At 34.3% G+C, this 21,399-nt stretch overlaps 1 protein-coding gene across 6 annotated transcripts in view; it reads left to right on the top strand.

The window, feature by feature from the left end:
- Nucleotides 1-21,399, top strand: part of LOC129749673 (protein sax-3-like) — an 839,575-nt gene that overhangs the window by 695,759 nt on the left and 122,417 nt on the right. For all 6 annotated transcript variants that reach the window (XM_055744711.1, XM_055744709.1, XM_055744710.1 and 3 more), the window contains one exon: nucleotides 2,133-2,402. In XM_055744711.1, the coding sequence (XP_055600686.1) occupies nucleotides 2,133-2,402 (270 nt within the window). The remainder of the gene's footprint in view (nucleotides 1-2,132; nucleotides 2,403-21,399) is intronic.

Here is a 21,399-nt window from a genome sequence, read left to right as displayed (position 1 = left end):
TTTAACTTGTAAAATTCACCTTTAAATTTACCATATTTGGAATCGTGTTCATCTCGAACCAGTGTTCCCAAAAAACTCATTTTTTTACAAATAGTTTTATCAACATAAAATTGGTCTGTGAACGCAAAATTGTTCCACCATGATAAATGGTTAGAAATAAATTGTATCTACGAGCAAATTATAACTTTCTGTCAATATGAATTCTTGATTGAGAATTTGTTTGAAGAAATAAGAAAATATTACATGATTTCTCACCAACCTAAAATCTGTCTATTTTATGAATCGACAGCCAAAAAATCCTTTTGCGGATTTGGCTTGAATATTGGCACGACAGAACGGAACAGAGGTCGAAGCAATCATCACAAAAATAAATAAACTTTTTACCTATAACGAAAATTTAAAAAAAAATTAACGAAAATGTAATTATTGAGCATCTGCGCACAATTGAAAAATTTACTCATTTCCCTCTCAAACGAGAAAAAAAATCTGCCAATGAATTGCAGGGATTTAGAAAAAAACCTATCAATCGCCCTTTTCAAATTTATATAGACAAAAAATTGAAACAGCTTATAAAAAATTCGTAGGAAAGTATTTTTTCTTCAAATCGATAGATTTCGCCAGAGCTTCCGCAGAGTTTGCCGTAACACAATCATCAATTTAAATGGCTTTTAATACATTCAGTTTTTTTTGTTATTCGAAGAAAAGAGATAGAAATTTTCCAATTTTCTGATTTCTGATTTGCTGATCAGGATAAAAATCAGAATTCGAAAAAGGAAAAGATAAGAATGAGGATCTATTGTTTGAATCAGAATCAGAATCGAGATTTGCCAAAGAGCCAGGATCAAGATTATGATGAAAAATGAAATTCAAGTTTAGCTTCCACACCTGAAATCATGATAAAGCCCAAGATCAAATTAAGGTTTCAGAAGAAGATCAAGCTCTGGATCTGAATCAGTTAAAAAAAATCAGATTGAAATCATTTTCTAGATCAGAATTAGAATCGAAATCCAATTTTAGAATCCAGGATAAAGATTCTGAATAACGATCAAAATAAAGATCATCTGAATGGAATCAAGATAAAGGTCAAGTTTTGAACCAGAATAGAAATCAGGTCTCTGAATGCGGAACACAATGAAGTTTTGAATCAGGATTACCCTGTTTCCGGGTAAGGATACTGATCAGGAGTGAAAAGTTGAGTTACAGAAAATTTTCTTGAATCATTCCTCTTTCATTCGAATGGAAAATAACACAACAAGATTTATTAATATTTTTTTAATGCAATCAGTATTCGTTTTGCAAAATATCGACATCCTTACTCTTTTCTGAGTTAGCAAAGGTCTTAAACAAACTTCCATTTTTTCAACAGAATTAAAAAAAAGATTTTGAAAAAAAAACAATAGAGGCTTTAAACATTTTACAATTATTGCTTGAAAATGTTCATATAAAGCTATTGTTTTTCTAAACGTCCCTTAAATCCAGCATAAAAAGCCGGGAATTTATAATTCCTAGAATTTTTTTTAAATCAACACTCCCTAAGCAATCGGATGCACCCTCGCGCAACGTTCGCCAAACGCATTTCGATCCTTCACTGCGGCACGGGATTGATAGTTCCAATTCCAATGAATCCCGAAGATTGGATTTTCCAACAGTTCTTTCCCCACCAACAGCTGAATGGTGGAGCCTCCCAAATGTTGGATGGAATCTTGAGTCGATCCGGGAGGGCGGGGATGTGGCTTTGAGGTTAGGTTAGCGACGATTGACGGAAGAAAATGGTAATCGAATCAAATTCAAAAAGGAAATTCCTTTTCTTCTCCGAAGCTCTGAAGACAAAAATTGAAGTCCTTGGCGAGCGGTTGATAGGGAAATCAATTCCTTGGATTTGAATTCTTCTGTGAGAAGGAGGGAAGTTGGCCGCCCGGAATCGAATTAAGGTCACGTCGTAGTTGGTCCCACAGCTTTTCTCCATACATATTGATGCTGCCTGGCAGGAGAAAGCAGAACGATTGTTCTGTTTCCTTCGGGCAAAAATTGTTTTCCCATTTTCGATTGAAAACCACTTAATATTAAAACCGTAATAAACTGCTTTTCGCTAACGACTTTTCCATCTATTGCTTTCTTTCTTTCCGTTGCAGTCAAGCCGTACTTTGTCAACGAACCGACGGACATCACCATTCTGGTGGGCCAACGGGTCCAATTCCAGTGCGCCGTGGGTGGAGATCCTCATCCGCAGATTCTCTGGAAGAAGGAAAACGGTCACATTCCCGTGGGCCGAGCGGAAATTCTCGAGGAAGACCGCAGCCTGGTGATTAAGAACGTGGCCCCGGACGATCAGGGCACCTACATCTGCGAGGCGCACAACTCAGTCGGACAGATCAGTGCCAAGGCTCAGCTGGTGGTTAATTGTAAGTATTATCGAGCACCTGTCCAGAAAGATGATTCACTTTGTGTATAAAATTGAAGCATTGAAGAGATGATGTTTGTGATGATTTCAGCAAATGTCTTTCACTAATAAGCGGAAAGTTCGATTAAAAAAAACTTGTCTGGGAATAATGAACTTGATGAGTTATTTCCAATTCTTCCATACGCAAAGAAGAGTCCCTATGGCATCTGCAGAGAATATTTCATGATGCATGTTTATATAATTGTGTTTTAATGATTATGTAGTTAACCAGACCTATGAATCAACAATCAGTTAGTCCTCGAATGAAGGCTGAAGTTGTTTATTTGAATAGGAAATGAAACAATTTTAAGCCGGGGTTTAAGCTTAACTTTCAGACATTTATTGAACGCAAGCTTAAACAATCTTTGGAACTGAGTCCAAAAAAGCTCGTGAAAATTATGTTTTTAAGATATTGGGCACTTTAACGATTATACTCAGAAATTTTTCTACAAATCCAATAACCAGTTGAATCGAAATCGAAACCAGAGCATCATTTATTGTTGGCGGTTAAAGCAGCAAAATGAGTTTCCGAAAGTTTAATTTTTGGGTTCTTGGCGAAATTGGATATCATTACACTAGTTTGCAAAAATTTCAAAAATCGTGAACTTTATTGACTGACCCAAATTATTAATGTAAATCGAGCACTGAATTTGAAAATGAAATTAAAAAAACCGCAGTAGAACAATTTTTTGATTAAGCTTTATGCTTATGCTTATGCTTATGCTTATGCTTATGATACGTACACAGCCAGATCTTGTCAGCATCCCGGTGAATAGTAAAAATACATTTACTATTCATCTTATCAAGGCCGGGCCCACTGTGCAGTATTGGACGCAGAGACGACTGGAACCAGGGGAGGAAGAAACGTGGACAACAGTACCATACGTTCCCATGTTCACTTAATATTTATTCGTTGGGAGCATAGATGCTAAGATATTTCTATGCTCCTTGGTGTTGGGCCTTGCGCTTCTTCCTTCAGAGGATGGAAATGAGGTTTTTCTACATAGAGTCCAAAAATTAACAATACAAAAATTAAAAAAAATTCTTTAACCATTATACACAGTTTAGTTCTGGATCCTTGTACCTTCATCTCAGGTCATCGACCATGGTTATAGCGCCATTGCTCGCTTTTGTAAAGATTTTTAAGAGCAGAAAAATTATTAATACAGCACCGAAATCTTTAGAATTTTTCAATTCTAAAAGATTTCAGCACCAAAAATAATACATACACATATGAACACCAAGATTACCTGTTTCCTGCGATTTGAATAGCGAACTAATGAAAACATAAACAAAATTCACTGCACCTGCACAATTTCAATCAAGCCTATGCCTCGGAACTTTTAGAAAAATGTTTTGCATCAAAGCGTTTAAAAAAACCTATTTAAAAACTTTTAGATGCGTGTCTTTCAGTAACTTATTGATTTACTAACAATCCCAGCTCAGCTGTCTATAAGGTGACTAAATAAATGCAGTCCGCACAAGTGGATGACAATAATGAATAAATAATTCAATTTTATGAGAAAATATTATTAAATCCTCATGATAAATCATGTTGAGAGAAAAAAAACAAAATGCATCAAGTATTTGGATGATCAAAGCAACCGAACCCTTAAACGAATTTTCTAGCTGCTGAAAACAAGTATAGAAAAAAAAACTTCCGAAATCTTTCGGATGTGGAAACTTTTCTTGTTAACCATATTTCATTACTGAACAAAGGCTAAAGCCATAGTAGAGTAAAAGTATCCAAAGTATTGGAAAATAAAATCGGAAAGCTCTCACCGGGATTTCCTGCCCTTGCCGTCTTTGTCGACTGCCGTTCTCCGTATTGAAGCATCCATTGTTCTTGCATGTCCAACTTTTTCTGCCACAAATCACTTGAACATTTTGAATTTCAATCCACACCTCAGTTCTGATTGACACGATAAAACGAACATTATATTTCTCACAAATTCCACTTTCCATTAGGAAAATAATTAGAAAAAATTAAAACTGCAGAGCGATGAGCAGACAGAAAAACGCGTCCGCACTCGAACAAGGCCTACTCCGAGACTCGAAAAGTTTTTTGATTAAGCTTTAAATATAAAACTTTGTATTAACGAAAAAAGTACTTGTACTTATAGTGAAATATATCGGACTGCAGAACACAAATTTTAAATCTTTTTTTGGTATATTAAAGGTGAATAAATCTACTTTCGATCTTCTTGAATTCATTTTTGCGTATGCTCAACAGTATTGTTGATATTAGTGAAGTGATGATAATGAAAATAATAAAAAAAAGCATTTTATTTTTCGTATAAAATTTTAATTTATCGACTGTTTTCGACGTCATGATAATATTTTTGTATAATTTGATTTGAGTATTTTTGATAATATTTTTGTACTAATCTTAGTATCAGTGGAAATAAACATGATAAATATCACTCGTTCTGAGCTAATATTAATCAAAACAACAATTTTCTAACAATATTTTTGCTTCATTAATTCAAGGTTTCATTCAGGATCAAATCTTTCTGTTTATACCTTATTAGCAAAGAATAAGCCTATTCTTTTAAACCACAAAATATTCAGAAAATAAAGTATGATTTTTGTGTGGGACGCCAATGGATGAATGAATGCATAAGCAGATTCTCTCTGGGTAGGCATAAGAATCTCCCTCATGGAGATACGATAGTTTGCGCCCGAGCCGCAGCACCGGCTCAGTGATGGATTAGCTACCGGTGGGTGATCTCGTGTGGCGATCGAAGTTGCACATTTGGCGACCGACAGGATTGTTTTACAATTTTTTTTCTGTGGTATTAATTATGTTTTTTAATGGAAGCAATCACGATTCACTATTCAATTGCTGTATGTAACCGAACCTTCAACAGAGATCACCCACCACAGCAATAAAATGAGAGCAGTGATCAAGTATAAACAGGAGGAACCAGTTGGAGGAAATGCTGAATTATTATTTTTTTTTTGTTATGACAAAAATCATAGACCGTTTAGAGAAATGTGAGTATGGTAAATTTGAAAAGTTGTGAAAACAATTAAAATGCGTGTTGGGAGGACCGCAAAGATGACAGAACAGCCCGCTAGGATTGCTGTATTTAGGTAGTGTGTTGGGAGGACCACTAGAAAAGCCTAAATCAATTGCGTGTCGGGAGGACAGCTAAAAGCAAAAGTGTGTTGAGAGGACCACTTAAATTGAATGAGAATAAGTAATGCGAGTTGGGAGGACCGCAATAATAGTTAAAAAAGCGAGTTGGGAGGACCGCTATAACAAGAAGATTGCGAGTTGGGAGGACCGCAGAAATAATTTAAGAATTGTGTGTTGGGAGGACCGCAATTCCAGTTGATGAAATGCGATTTGGAAGGACCCCAAAGACAGTTTAAACATTGCGAGTTGAGAGGACCGCTATGACAGCTCCTGAAAGCTTATCAGGGGACCGCAATATAATCTTGAGCGTTGCGAGTTGGAAGAATTGCATAAATAGTTATAAAATGGCACGACTCCAATGACGAATTTGAAAAGAGCTTAAACATGTAATGCATATCGAGAGAACAGTTACGTTAAGAGCTGGTAAAGTATAAAACGGATAGAAGCTTGTGAAACAAAAATAAAAAAAAGAAAACTTTGAATCGTACAGTTGTATGAAACAAACAAAATTATAAACAAGAAGCAGTTAAAATATGATGACTTAAAGGCATAATATATAATATTCCGATGTGGCGAGAACAAATAGCTGAACTTGATAAAATCAAGGGTTCTTTAAAAGAAAAAGCTTTGGATAATAAATAATGTAGCTAACTATAGATAAAGAATTAACATAAAGTGTAATATCGAGACAATCAAGGTTTACAATTTGAGAATATTCTGTTTTGGAAATTCCCTAGGATTAAAATCTGCTAAAAATTGTATCTCCAGCAAAATCTTCTGCGAAATCTATTGACATTTATTAACATAACCATTTCCTGAATCGAAAAGATTTGAATTTTAAAAAAGTGAAGAGTGAGTAACAAGCAGATGTGCCTAACGAAATGGATTAAAGTTTAAAAAAAAAAAACTGAAGCACTATGGATTATAATTTGTGATGTAAATATGATTTGCAAATTGGAACATAAATCTAACTTGTGTAGCAAACAACAGAAGGCAAAGATATAAGCTTAACCGGAAAAAATATCACAACAGCGATCTTTACATATGAGGGTGAAAATGTGATTGGTACAAAGCTATATGATCGGGAAGTTTAGAATAAAAACAATTTGAAAAAAACGAACTTCGAACTTTGAAAAGTTTTGGTTTTAGATTCAAAGACGCATTAGAAAAAATTACTGGCAAGCCTGATTTGCCACTCAGAGTTCAGAGGGAAGAATTACCTGAGAGTAAACAAAAAGTTTTTAAGGACGGCTCTTGAAAGTGTTTGTGTGTGTGTGAGATTCATTGAATGCTTTCTTGAGCAGTTTGACGCTTGCGGTTGAGAATTTAGCAATCGGAATGTTCTTAAAAAATTCCGTTGTTTAGCTACTACACAAACCTGGTAACTCTTGTTATGTAATGGTAAATTTCATATTTAGTTATTCAAAAATTTATGAGCTTGGAACCACATTGCAGAAAAAATTTGAAGCCTAAAAGTTCAGTATTTATTTTAAGTCCAAATGATACGACGATACCTATTGCAGTGAAGAAAACGACAAACTAAATATCGGTCGGTACGAAAATATTTTAGAATCATCACTCATGGTCACTTAAAAGAATGTGGCTCAATCAATTATTCAGCCCTACGTTGAATTGAGCAGGTGTATTTATAAAAAAAAAGTCCAGTCATTGACATTAGACATTGTAGAGATTTAACTATCAAAAAAACGGAAAGAGAGTTAGATATCAGCAGCAACATGAGAGAAGGGTATAAAAGACAAAGTAAACAAAACCGGTTTTCAGTGGATTCAAATAGCCCAATATAAGCTCTACTTAACACAAAAACCCTTTTTAGTTTTTCAGTTTTCGTAAGGTTTATAATGCAGTTTGAGTAAAGGATCTTAAAAAATTAAGGCCATAAAATGACATTATCCTCACACAGATTGTTTTATACACCCTTTACTCCACAACGAAGCATACGGTCTAGATGCAAAACATTAAAAGGGGAAGAATGCGGAAAGCTATTCACTCACTCCAATAGCTAGAACCATAAGCCTTTGTCAAAAACTAGGGGAAATTTTATCTCCATCTCACTCATTCATACAGTACAAAGCGAAGGGTGTATAAAACATTTAGACGAATTTCATACTCCAGCTAGGGTCTATAAACAATTGCGAGCTAGTTTTACATGATAAAACCGTCGAATCGATAAAAACATACTTAGAATGATCCTACGCACCGTTTCGACCATAAAGACTTGGGAGATTCCTCGTGAATTTTAATTAGCGATTTGAAAAAGATTGCAAAATTTTCAAACGCGTTTTTCTCGAAACGTCATATATGAACATAGACCCTTTTCACGTGTTGGTGCTGATATGTACAAATTATGTTTTGGCGCGGAAGGAAAGCTCCTCACTATTACAGAGGTAATTTCATGAGAATCGATATGCAATTCAAGTGTAGTTGTGCGCTTGATAAACACGAAACAAAGCAAAGTAAAGAGGGAATAATGAGTAGAAAATAACTTTCTCTACGAACAAAGTTGGATCGAACTGTGAGAGCATGATGGACAAATATACATGGGCGTGGGCGCGTTCACTAGCAGTGCACGTGGCTGTAAGGAAAATAACGCGCTGAATGAATAAGACATATTTCATCGAAACTGTAAATGTAGTAATTTGTTGCCAAGCGGGTTGCCCAGGGAAAATATCCTAGATTCTAACTACTTAACTTACAATGCAATCAGCAAACTATTCAATTTCCCCCAGTTTACGGTACGTTTAGAGCTCTTCATTTTGAATGCACATCGTTAACTGAAGGATATTTGGTTTTCGAGAAACAGAGAAAACAAAATAAAGATTTATTTTAAGTACCTATATTTGATTATTTGTTCGGATTAAGTTTTGCGCTTGCAAAATGGTGGAATGATAAATGTGAAAAAAGAGATCATGCTAAGAGATAAAATCAAAACAATTTACGGATACATTGATATTTTTCAAACTGAACAGATTTTTTGTGTAACTTTTTTTTCTTCTGAGAAGAAGGGACATGTGTGGGACGCCAATGGATGAATGAATGCATAAGCAGATTCTCTCTGGGTAGGCATAAGAATCTCCCTCATGGAGATACGATAGTTTGCGCCCGAGCCGCAGCACCGGCTCAGTGATGGATTAGCTACCGGTGGGTGATCTCGTGTGGCGATCGAAGTTGCACAATTTTAACCACCAATCCCGCTCCCTACCTACGGCCATGCCTTGATCGCCTACTGATCGCAGTTTTAAATCGAACGCGATCCATCTCATAATAAGTATTTCAAAATACTTTTCTGTTATTTAGCATCTATCATGTTAGTTTGATCACTTTTTTGACATTCAACAAAACTTAAAGACTTAGCTCATAACATTTTAAGTCTGTTGGGCTTGTGATATAGCTCAGTTGGCAAGTCTGTTGTCTCCTGAGCCGATGTCCGCGAGTTCGAGCCCAAGAGTAAACATCGAACACAGTTGTACCGGATAAGTTATTCAATAACGATCCGCTAACTGTAACGTTGATAAAGTCGCGAATGCCATAAAGATGGTAAAACGACTATAATCGAAACAAAAAAAAAAATTTTAAGTCTGTTCAAATCACTTTTGGACATTTGATTTGTTGATTTGTTGATCTACGATCAAGTTTACTAAAAAAACATCCGTGATTCGACTTCAAAATTCTATAACTTTTATCTGTGACGCTTATTGATTTTTTTTATATCATGTTCTATATGCTTAAAAAAATTCGGATATATTCACTGTTGAATTGAAAAACAATCAACAGCAAGTATAAAGGGTGATACGGTCAAAATTTGGTCAATATCAACTTGACGAATTTCTTTCAATTTTGCATTTAAAAAACCTGACACCCCTCATTTTGTAGGTGTTTGTGTGTAGAATGTTGCTCCTATTTTGATTTTGGAATTCACTCTTCAGTTGTCAAAATGCCGTCCAAGGAAGATGAGCAGCGTATAAAAATTTTGTTCGCGCATCGCGAAAATCCGAGCTACTCGCACGCAAAGCTGGCAAAATCGCAAAAAGTTGCCAAATCAACCGTTACAAATGTAATTATAGTGTTTGGGGAACGTTTGTCGACAGCCCGAAAGTCTGGATCGGGGGGAAATCTAAAACCTGAAGCCGCTGAGACAACAAAGAGAGTTGCCGGTAGTTTCAAGCGAAACCCTAACCTCTCTCTCCCAGATGCCGCAAATAAGCTGGGTGTATCGTCTACAACCGTGCATCGAGCCAAAAATCGAGCCGAAATATCGACTTAGAAGAAGGAAGTGACTCCAAATCGTGATGATAAACAAAATACGAGAGCCAAAGCGCGATCCCGGAGGCTGTACACGACGATGCTGACGAAGTGGCGTGGTATTGGACGACGAAACCTACGTCAAAGCCGACTACAAGCAGCTTCCGGGACAGGAGTTTTAGACGGCAAAAGGAAGGGGAAAGGTAGCAGATATTTCCAAGCACATGAAACTGTCAAAGTACGCGAATAAATATCTGGTTTGGCAAGCCATCTGTACCTGTGGCTTGAAAAGCAGCATTTTCATAGCTTCCGGGACTGTCAACCAACAAATTTACGTGAAAGAGTGTTTGAATAAACGTCTGCTGCCTTTCCTGAAGAAACACGGTTGTTCCGTACTGTTTTGGCCGGATTTGGCATCTTGCGATTACGGTAAAAAGGCCATGGAGTGGTACGCCGCCAACAACGTGCAGGTGGTTCCCAAGGACAAGAACCCTCCCAACACGCCAGAGCTCCGTCCAATTGAGAAATACTGGGCAATTGTCAAGCGGAACCCAAAGAAGAACAAAAAAACTGCTTAGGACGAGCAGCAGTTCAAGGCAAAATGGCTTTCTGCGGTGAAGAAGATGGCTGTACAAAATCTGATTGCAGGGGTTAAGCGTAAGGCCCGGCAATTCAGATTTGGAAAAGCGGAAGCCTAACTGAATATTTTTCCTAAATTTTATACTAATTAAACTTGAAAAAGAAATTTAATTTGATTATTTAAATATACGATTTCACCGATTTACACGCGTTTTCCATTTACCAAATTTTTACCGTATCAACCTTCATGATAGATTTTTTGTCTAGGGCCAGGGCACCCTGATTTAAGGATGAAGTCTCCTTGAGTAATGGATCATTTCCTTTAATTTTAAAAATATTTCGTTTTTTCATCTCACAAAAATGCTTCTAGATCATCTACAGGTATATGGATCGTTCTAGTTTTTAAAGCATAGAAAATTGATATTCCACGCTGTTGGAAATAGCAAAAGACGGAAAGTTGCTAAATTTAAAAAAAAGATATGATGAAAAAAAAACTTGATGTTGATATCACACAAAAGAGGAAGGAAAGAGGAAGAATCAATAAATGCATCATCGTAGGTTATTCTAGTTGGGAAATAAGAAATTTCTTGAAGGAAAGAGACACAGCAATCCGATAACGTCAAATGTTTGCGCTAATATTAGCCAAACTGTAGAAGATAGGAGTAATATCATCTGTTGTTTAGGATTTTTTTTTTAAATGTTTGATCTTAATTTTCTTCTTAATTCATAATTCATAATTCTTTTTTTTTCCAATGTATTGAACATTTGAATTCATTTTTATTTTAAATCCCCTAACCAAACACCTCCCCCCCCCTGATGTTTCAACTCCAAATGACAAAAGATAGCTTTCAAATTTGTTCCTGCCGTAAAAAAAATGGCACCTGCTTCAATTGAAAAATTGTTACTCATTTCATACATTAAGCAATGTTTCATTTTAAACATGTGCCTTATCTGAGATGTATAGCAAAATTATTTTAAGCATTTCAAGCCACTGCTTTAAATACTGTTCATGATACGATGTTTGTAGGGTGATAAATCGGAATACTGCACGGCTCCCTTTCAAATAAACGCATTTCAAATTCAATTTTTTTTTTGTAGAAGTAAGACAATAACATTCCAGGGGAAAGCCAAAAATGCAGAAATCCACAGACAAAGATTTGCAGTGTTCCATACTATCAGGCAAAAACACATATTTTTTAAATTTATCTAAGAAATAGAATCGAAGTAGAAAATTGGCAAAAAATCTGAGGACTTCAGATCTGACAACTTAATGTAAATTGAGAGAATATTTTCAGATAATAGTATCACATCAAATAAACCTCTTAAACCCCCAAAAATGCTCATAACTTCAGCTAATCCTGATCAATTTTATGCAAAAGATTGAATTTGTAATGTTAATAAACCGTTTTGAACATTTAAAACTCTACAATCAATAACTAAGCTCGTTGGATACTTTTTCTGGTCTTAGTTCAATCAGTGGTGAGAAGCTTAATAGATTTTTCAAATGAAATAATAATCACTCTGTTTGTGGCATGCCAACTCTTTTCTATAAATTTGTATCACTTTGATATCTTCTACAAAATTGTAGCCAGGGAAATTTCCTATCAAATCATGTTATTGACATATGATGTTGGATTTACGCTAAAGGTAAGACGAGCGTTTTCACAGTGATTAGTACGATTTTGTCTTTAAAAACCCGATTTAATACACTTAACAGTGGATTGTAGCCTTTCTTACAGTCTAAAAATTATATTCGGATACACATGACACAAAATAATAAAATGATCGATTTATAAATTCTGAGTAATGATTAAAGTATTTCGAACGTAGTAAATCCTAAATGAATTTAAGAAATTAGGATTCTAAATTTTTTAAAGGATGAAGGTATTTTGAAATAATTATAATTTTCACATAAATAATAACATAATTGTAAACTATTTGAAAAATTTTGAATGATTGAATTCTGGGATATCTTGTATGATCCCGTTTCTATGACATTATGATCTTATATTTATAAAATAGAAGAGGTCTAAAAATGAAGGGTATAATTTTTAAAAAAGATTCCTAACCATGTGTTTCAAATAATTCAACCTCTCAAGAAAAGGAAGCGAATAAATGGAAAAAAATTTAAATAAATTTTCAACTGCTAAACTAAAATACGATGCTTCAATGTAGATTACAATAATCTATCGATTTAACAATAGATATTAAACATTTTGACAACTTTGAAATGTCAATATTTTCAATTTTGTCAATTATGTCTATTTTATCATTTTTGTCAATTTTGTCAATTCTATTAGTTTTGTCAATTTTGTCAATTTTATAAATTTTGTAAATTTTGTAAATTTTGTAAACTTAGTAACTTTTGTAAATTTTGTGAATTTTGTAAATTTTGAAAATTTTGTAAATTTTGTCCATTTTGTCCACTTGGGTAGTTTTGTCAACATTTAGAACATTTAGAACGGCAAGTGAAATTGAATGATGCAAAAACTTATACTCGACAATATTTAAAATATTTATTTTTGATTTTTGACTTTAACTTGTCAATATACATGCTACTGCTAGATCAGTTGATCCTAGTATCACAATATTTTATTTCCAATAAGATTCTATTTTCCCTAACCAGCATGAGAGCAGCAGTGGTATAAATTATTTTAGCATACCTTTCAGGGGCATTCTTACTGGTATACAAGAAAGAATGCCCCCGATAGGTATGCTAATAACTTTGATTTCTATGTTGATTCATTTTTGTAAAGGACGAAAGCTGTTTCGAGAAAATCGCGTTGAAAGTAATTAGGTTTAAAATGTAAGTCTTCAAACGGTACTTTTTCACCCAGCTGACAATTTGATTGTTATCATTAGGCCGCACGCCCTTTTGAAAACTTTATACCACTGCTGCTCTCATTCTGGGTAGGAAATATAGAATCTTATTGGAAGAAAATAATGGGATTCTGGGTATGCCAACGAATGATTCGCAACGTAAGGTCGATTTTTGAAAAGGGCACATTTTTTGCCATATTTGCGAAATTTGTCAGGTTTGTAAATTTTATCAAGTTTGTGAATGTTGTCATTTTTTTTCAATTTTTTCAACTATGCAAGTTTGGTCCAATTTGTAATTTTTGATGATTTTAACAATCATGTCATTTTTGTAATTATAGACTATTTTGAAATGTTTGTAAATTATGTCAGTTTGGTAAATTTGTTTAATTTTTTTCTATATTGATTCTGTCAATTTTGCATATTTTGAAAATTTTTTCAGTTTTATGATTTATATTCATTTTATCTATCCAGTTTTGTCAATTTTGTAAGTGTTATATTTTATGTCAATCAATTCAAATTTGGTCAATTTTGGTCAATTTTTGTCAATTTTTCCCATATTTGCGAAATATGTCAGGCTTGTTAAAACTTGATTAAAGTTTGTGAATGTTGTCTATTTTGTAATTTTTATCAATTTTATCAATTATGTAAATTTGATACACTTTGTTATTTAAGAAAATTTAAACAATTGTCATTTTTGTAGTAATTGACTATTTTGACATTTTTGTCCATTATGTCGGTTTTGTAAATTTGTTGTGAAAATCGTCTAGCGCTGGATTGCATCTGAATTTGTGGATTTTAATCTGAATTCTGAAACTCACTATTGGACCCGATTTTTTTTAGTTAAGTTTAAAATCAGAAATACTTTAAAGTCCAGGGAATTCAACATTTTGAAATTAACACGTCTGTACAAAAAATCACTTTAAACTTTAAAACAGTTGATAAAATTAAATTGGGTGAAACTTTTTGTTGATGCATTTTCTTTTGAACGCGAAATTACGCCTATTTAAAATGGGATTTTTTTATCCGGGTAGGGCCAATAGATAGCGTCGATTTTTGAAATAGGATTTGATTAGATGTTCCGAAGTTTCAAAAGCGTTTTTTTTTTCGAGCTAACTGATAGTTTCGCCCTTTTTCAAACTTACTACAAAATTATCTAACAGATTCACGCTTGCTTCGGCGTATCGAAGCCAGCCATCGCTGCAGAAAAATGCGGTGTTGAACCCTACACCCATCGGTTTGATATGACAAATTCGGGGTTGTACCCCTTTATGAAACTCCATATTATTATAATATGGTTTTGGGCCTTCGGCTTCAAATTTTTGAGACCGGTTCGGTTAACACTGAGCTGGTAAAAAATCAAAATTGTTAAGATATAAGAATTCTTACTCCCTTTTCTACTGCTCGTTTTATCGTCATGAAGACATCATGAGTGGGAGTGGAGTGCGCCCATCGTGTAGCGAATAGCGTGTAGCGAACGCGCCCATCGTGTATATGACGTCATATACACGATAATCTTCATTTTAGTGATTGCTGGTTGTGGCTAGCAAGCCAAATTGACACGTTTTTTGGAGTGATGATTTGATGATAATTACTATGAAAAATTTTTTTTCAAACTATTTTGTTTTTTTTTCTTTCTTTTATACATTGAAGAGGGAAAAAAGTCAAATTTTTTAAGACAAAAATCATTTTTATTGTACTTCCCAGTTTCGCAAAAACGTAGTGACAAAGTTTATAAAAAAATCACACCAATACATACAAATACACTGACATCGTCTGAACCCGTCGAGCTGATTCGATAGGTACCTATAAAGGTATATCTGAGACCCATAATTAATGATTTCCCAAATCGACCGATAACTATACCTTTCTGAAAGAAAGGCAAAAACCGTTAAAAAGGTTAAAAAATCTTCAAAAAAATAAAATGTTCTAGACCCCCCGGTGGATCATTTCAAATTTGGGCTCAAATGAAAGGGGGAAGTCCCGTCTTTCGAATGGTGCAAAAATTAGCGATGCTAATTTTCGATAAATAAAATCGTTCCATCAGAGACACCGTGAATAGACGCTTCAAGTTGTGTCAATTAAATTTAAAAAAATATCATAATAAATTTAAGAGTACATACAGAATAACCTCTTTTGTTATGGACATCCCAATCATCTTACAATCTTCAGTAGAAAAAAAATATCTAGGTAATTTAATTTGAAAAATTCGGGAACACTCTCGAATTTTTAAATAACATTTATCAAACATTAATTTGCAGACTAGTGTGGTTCGTTTCTCGAAACCATTAAGTTTTTTATAAACCAGTTCAAACTTAAAATACACACAACCAGCCTCATTGTTTGAAGGGTGTTCGGTCAAAATGTGGTCAAACTAAATTGCGTGTAAATCGATTATTTTTAAATTGAAAAAATCAAAGTATCTTTTTTTTAAGTTCAATCTGCAGAAAAGGCGGAAAAAAATTCTTAGTTAATATTCCAGTCGACCTAGTCCAAATTGGTGAAACTTTCGATTGACGCCTGCCATCAGATTTTGTACAGTCACCTTATCCACTTTTTTGCCGCAGAACACCTATTTGCTTTGAACTGCTTCTCGCTGCTTACAGTTTTTTTTTTTTAGTTTTCTTACGGTTGTGCTTATCTCCAATATTTTTTGATTGGGAGAAGTTCTGGTCCCAGCAAACATAAAATCGTCTTAAAATGATAACTCAAGTCATTAAAAACGTTGTTTCGAATCGTAATTCCAACTAACGCAACTAAAAGGTTGTAAAAATCGTTACTCGAAGTCTCGAAGGTTTGAATCAGATATTATAAAAAATCCGCCATATTTGCAGATTTTGAAGACGGTTTAGTTCCTTTCCTTTCTCCCGCGTGGGTCAAGTGAGAGAACAGCTTTGTTGTTCTCTCAGCGAACAGCAGTGCAACCAGATTGCTAAAAATCAGATGGTGTATTTGCAAGAATCGCCCAATAACAGAGGCAGTAAATATTGTCGCAGGCAACAGTTCGCATGCATTAAGAGAAAAAACTTGTGCTCTCTTGCATTCTTTCAGCATGTATTACTATGGTGTCGAATATCGCCCAAATCGTTAACTCTTATCGTTTTAGCCAGAAGTTGAAAATATGTACGAATATTGCCTCCACCTTGTTGAGTAAATGCTGTTTTTTCGAGTTTCATACCATTATTCTATAATGTATATGAGACGTATAACAAAGATGTTTAGAAATATACCTACAAAAATGCTGGGGTGTGTTAAGAGGGTTCTTATCCATGGTCACAACCTGAATCTTGTTAGCGGCATACCACTCCATGACATTTTTCATAATGGCAGGATGCCAAATCCGGCCAAAACAGCTCAGACAAGTCATGTTTTTAAGGAAAGGCAGCAAACGCTTTGAAGACACTTTTTCACATAAATTTCCTGTATATCGGTCCCGGTTGCAACGAAAATGTCGTTTTACAAGCCTCATGTATACATAGCTGCCCAAACGAGATATTTCTTGGCATATTTGGATGGTTAAATATGCTTAAAACTGTCTGCCACCTGTATAAAACTTCGGTCCCGGAGGCTGTCTGAAATTTGCCTTGGCGTGGGTTCCGTCGATTATTATTTACCACGCGATCAAACTATGTCAGCAATGTCGTAGACAGCTTCCGAGAACTTTTTTTTGCCGTAAGGCCTTGCTTTTCATTGCGATTCTGATAAGTCGATATTTCGGATCGTTTTTAACCTTCATGCACGGTTGTAGACGATATTCCCAACTTAAACTTAATGGCGACATCTCGAACGCCGAGATTGAAGTTACGCTTGAAATTGCTAGCCACTCTTTTGTTCGTCACTGCGGCTCCGGGATTTCGATTTCCTCTTGATCTCTTCTTCCTAGTAATTGAAAAACGTTCCCGCACACTTTAAATACTTTTGTGACAGTTGATTTTTCCACCTGCAACGATTTTGCTATTTCTGCGTGCGTGTAGTTTGGATTTTCAATGTACAAAGTTCTGATTCATAGCTCTTCTCTCTTGGACGCCATCTTGAAAACTAAAGACCTAATTTCAAAAGCCAAAATGAGGGATGTTCAGGTTTTTTGATATTAATGATTAAAGGACACGGCGAATTTAAGTTGACTGCTTTTTTATCCGAATACCCTTTAACTCTTTTAATATTTAACGTCGATATATAGTAGTTGCAATTTTCATGAGTTATTTTGCGATTCAAAGTATAAAAATCCAAAAATTAATAATAATAGATATCTTCACCATTTTGCATAAACGGAATTCCTAACAATTTTTTTTAAAATATCATTATCACTCACGTTTTGTTCAAATTTTGGGGAAGCCACTACAAATACGACGATTCGACTCGTTATCAAAAGTGTTTAAGTCCTGCAAAGTCAACGGCATCGAACAGTGAAGAAAACAAAGTCAGTGTCCAAGAGTCAAAAGTTCGAATAGGGACAAAGAAAAAAAAACTTGGAGGAAGGTTGATTCAGCAAGTCCAAATTCGTCTCCAGCACAGCACGAAAGTTTTGTAATCCTTTGTTTGAATTTGTAAGTTTTTTGTTCTGCCCTCGCCAATCGGCAGGTATCAACGAAAGTTCGCCGATCGTCCGTGTTGGCTTTGTCTGCTTTCGTACAGCCTCCGGACATTATTCCGGCCGGATAAACGATGTCATTCACCGGTGCATTGAAGATTGCGCTTTCTACACGCTTCCGGTGAATTACTCACTTAGAGCATTAATTAGATTAAACACCGTTTTTCGATTCTGACAAGAAACAGTCGAGATCTTTATAATACGGGTATAAAAACTTTATTGAATAATTATTATTTTTTTCGCCAACATTTTTAATGATGATTGGGTTTAAGAGTGTACTGGAAAACTTTTCAGACAACATAGAAGCTCACAGGCGTGTTCCTTCAGCTTCATGAAAAAAGGAGCAACATCAGCACACAAAAAACTGGAACACAAAACTAAGAGATCACAGCCGGTAGTTGTTAAATTGCTTGTTACCGGTGTCTTTGGCACACAAAAAAAGATGTGAGTCAAAAAAAACAAGACTCCAAACAACCAGACTGGACTAACCGTTTTAAACTTACAAATGAAATAACGAAACAGCGAAAAAAAGTTCGTCCAAACTGCATAATCGGTAATCGAACACAAGGGTCTTTTCCCCCTTCCTTTTTGACTTAATCGCCAACTTTCAAGTATTATTGGCAAACAATAAGGTCCCAAATCGGTTGGGGAAAATGGACTCCCCAAAATAAGGAGCAGAAGCAAAAGAGAAGCAAAGAGCGGGGAAAATGGAGCATGAAAAAACAAACGGGAGCAACAAAATTGTTGTTCATACAAAACATTATCTTCAGGATTCGGTCGTTTGAGCAGTCGTTTATTGGAGATTGTTTTTTTTTTTTTTGCTTCAAGTTTCTCTATCACATTTACGAGCTTTGCAGTGATTTCGGAACTCATCTCCATTGTCCATGTTTCTTTGCGCCCCATTAGGGGGATCTTGGGGAGGCATGCAGCTTGAGGATTTTGTCCCGTGAACTTTTGGCCGTTCATCGACTTTGACAACATAGTTTTTGTCGAGCCGGCAGCTGTAGGTTGGTTGCCTGTTTACGATGAATTTGCTTACCGTTTTAAATTGTTTTGACGTTTGATCGATTTTTAAACAAAACTCTTAAGTAAATTTTATTTGGTGTTTAAAAGCTTAATGAATATAAAAAAGGAACGATATATGAACAAAGCCACAGGAATACGGATAGATTTATTTAAAGCCAATTTCCTCAAAACGCCAACTCTTAATTTAATTTTAATGATTATCAAATTTTGAATAAAAATCATGGTACATGGGTAAGGTTGCCAGATTGGCCGGTTTTATCCGGGTTTGTCCAGATATTTTATCACTTTATACGGCAAATTGAACTAAAAAAACTACGTTTTTTTTTGTTTATGCCTCTGAAACGAAATTTTTTGAGTTATTTTACCAAAATAACCATGAAAAGTATTTTCTTTTATTTTGAGCCCTAAAATTTAATTTAAAATCTGTCGATGAGTTTTGTCGAAAAAAATTTTTTTTTAATGTTGAGTTATTCCTGTGTTGCTCGGATTTTTGGTCGTCCATTTCGAAACCAAATGCCCGGATTAATCGAGGTTTTTATATAAAAATGCAAGGATTTGTTTGGCCCGGATATATGTTGAAAAAATTCTGGCAACCTTATCCTTGGACCATTGTGCACATTTATTTGATTAAACATTCCATTTCAGTTTAAAAACTTAAAATTGAAACTCGCAATTAGCACTGGTATAAAAATTCAGAATTGAAAAAAATCATGATTTTGATTAACAATTCAGATTGAGGAAAAAAAAAACAAATTGTAAGCACTATCACAAGAAACTTATAAAAAAAATCATAAAAAGTCTGAAGTAGAATTTAGAATAAGATCGTTATCTTGTGGTTTTGGCGTTTGATTTTAAACTTAATAGGTTTTGAATCAAAAAATGTAACCTTGTCTGAATTGAGAAGTTTTAACAGAACATTAAAATAATTTTAACTATTACCTGGAAAAAGAATAGCCTCCTATTTCAATTGAAAGTTTATTTTACAAATTAAAACAAATCGAAATCGTGATTTTCACAAAGCAATTTCTGATCAGTATTTAGATAATCAGGTTTATAGTTAGCTTAATTGTTTTCGTGAATCGACAAAATATAAAACACTCTTTTCCTTTTTAAATGCCTTTTAGATCCCATTGTAATATGAAAAGACTTTTTTGCCTCTATTATAGAAATTTTTTTTAAAGAATTCATCTTAATACCTTAACACATTTTTTCATCAAAATTCAGGGATTAACTTCTGAAATCAATTTATTCTACAAAATGGATTTTTTTTAAGTGGGATGATTCTCAGCTTTCAGTCTCAAGTACTTTAGTAAAAACAACTTTACTTTAACATATTCAACGTTTTGATCCTTATTGGGTCTTCATCAGGGACTCAAATTTATTACAAAATTAAGTTTGTGTTGGATTTTTTGTGTAACTTTTAATTTTTGTTCTCATAGAGTGTAGGTTTGTGTTTTTTGTTTTGGTTTCTTTTCTCTTATTTTTTCGAGACACTGAATAATGTTGTTGTATGAAATGTGCATCATGTCTGTGTCATTTAAAATATTAATAGACGAATTTGTAGATTTTATGTGACAACTTTCATGAAAAGTGTTTTGTTTAAAAAAAGTGTAACAAAAAATCAACAATGGCCCAGAAAAAGAATTTTAAACTGTAAGTCACACATAAAGTTTTTAGTTACACAAACAATTCACACCATTTAACAATAGTTTGAAACAGAAAACGGACTACTGTTTTGGTAAGAATCAATAAGATTCAGTAGACGTAAACGTAATTTTGATATTTTTTTAAGTCCCTGATGAAGATCCAATTAGGATCGAAACGTTGGATACTTTAAAATAAAGTCATTTTACAAAAAACATATGACTGAAGGTTGAGAATCATCCCACTAAAAGTGAACAAAATAGTCGCTAAAAAAATTTATGAATGAGTTCCGAAAAAAATATACAGAAGACTTTTTTCTCCCCCCCCCCCCCCATGAGGGTCTTAAAATGCCAAGCAGAATGTTCTTTTTAAACTAAAAATTTCAAATCAAATTTTGATGAACGACCAGAAAAACAACGAGAAAACAATCTTGACTCAGAACCTTAAACTTTTATCCCAGGTCAATAATTCTACTACAGTTTTTTAAAAAACTAACTCTAACTCGTTGAAAGGAAACCAATAAGATTCGACTAAGCTTGCCAAATCACTCAGATTTTGACCAAATTTTAGCACTGTATTGGCAAAATTAAACAAAAAATTAAATTGAAACATTTAAATTATTTACAGTTGCGTTCAAAAAAGAATGAAATCGCGAGAGGCTACGTACCCACTTCCAACTTTGACAAGCTGTCATTTCTTTCTCGGTTGATATTTTTTCATGAAAAGTTCACACAAGCTAGTTAAATCATTCAACTAACACTCTACGAAACTTGAAGTCTTTACAATGACGGGAAACAAATATAGAGCTCTTTCCGTAAAAAAGGGAAATTTGGAGTTGCTTCACTAAACTTGCTGTATCTTCGACAATTTTCATTGAAAAATCTTGAAATTTGGTCCAAA

The sequence above is a fragment of the Uranotaenia lowii genome, chromosome 2 (assembly GCF_029784155.1).
Source record: "Uranotaenia lowii strain MFRU-FL chromosome 2, ASM2978415v1, whole genome shotgun sequence".
Lineage (NCBI taxonomy): Eukaryota > Metazoa > Arthropoda > Insecta > Diptera > Culicidae > Uranotaenia > Uranotaenia lowii.
This window is presented reverse-complemented; position numbering and strand designations above follow the sequence as displayed.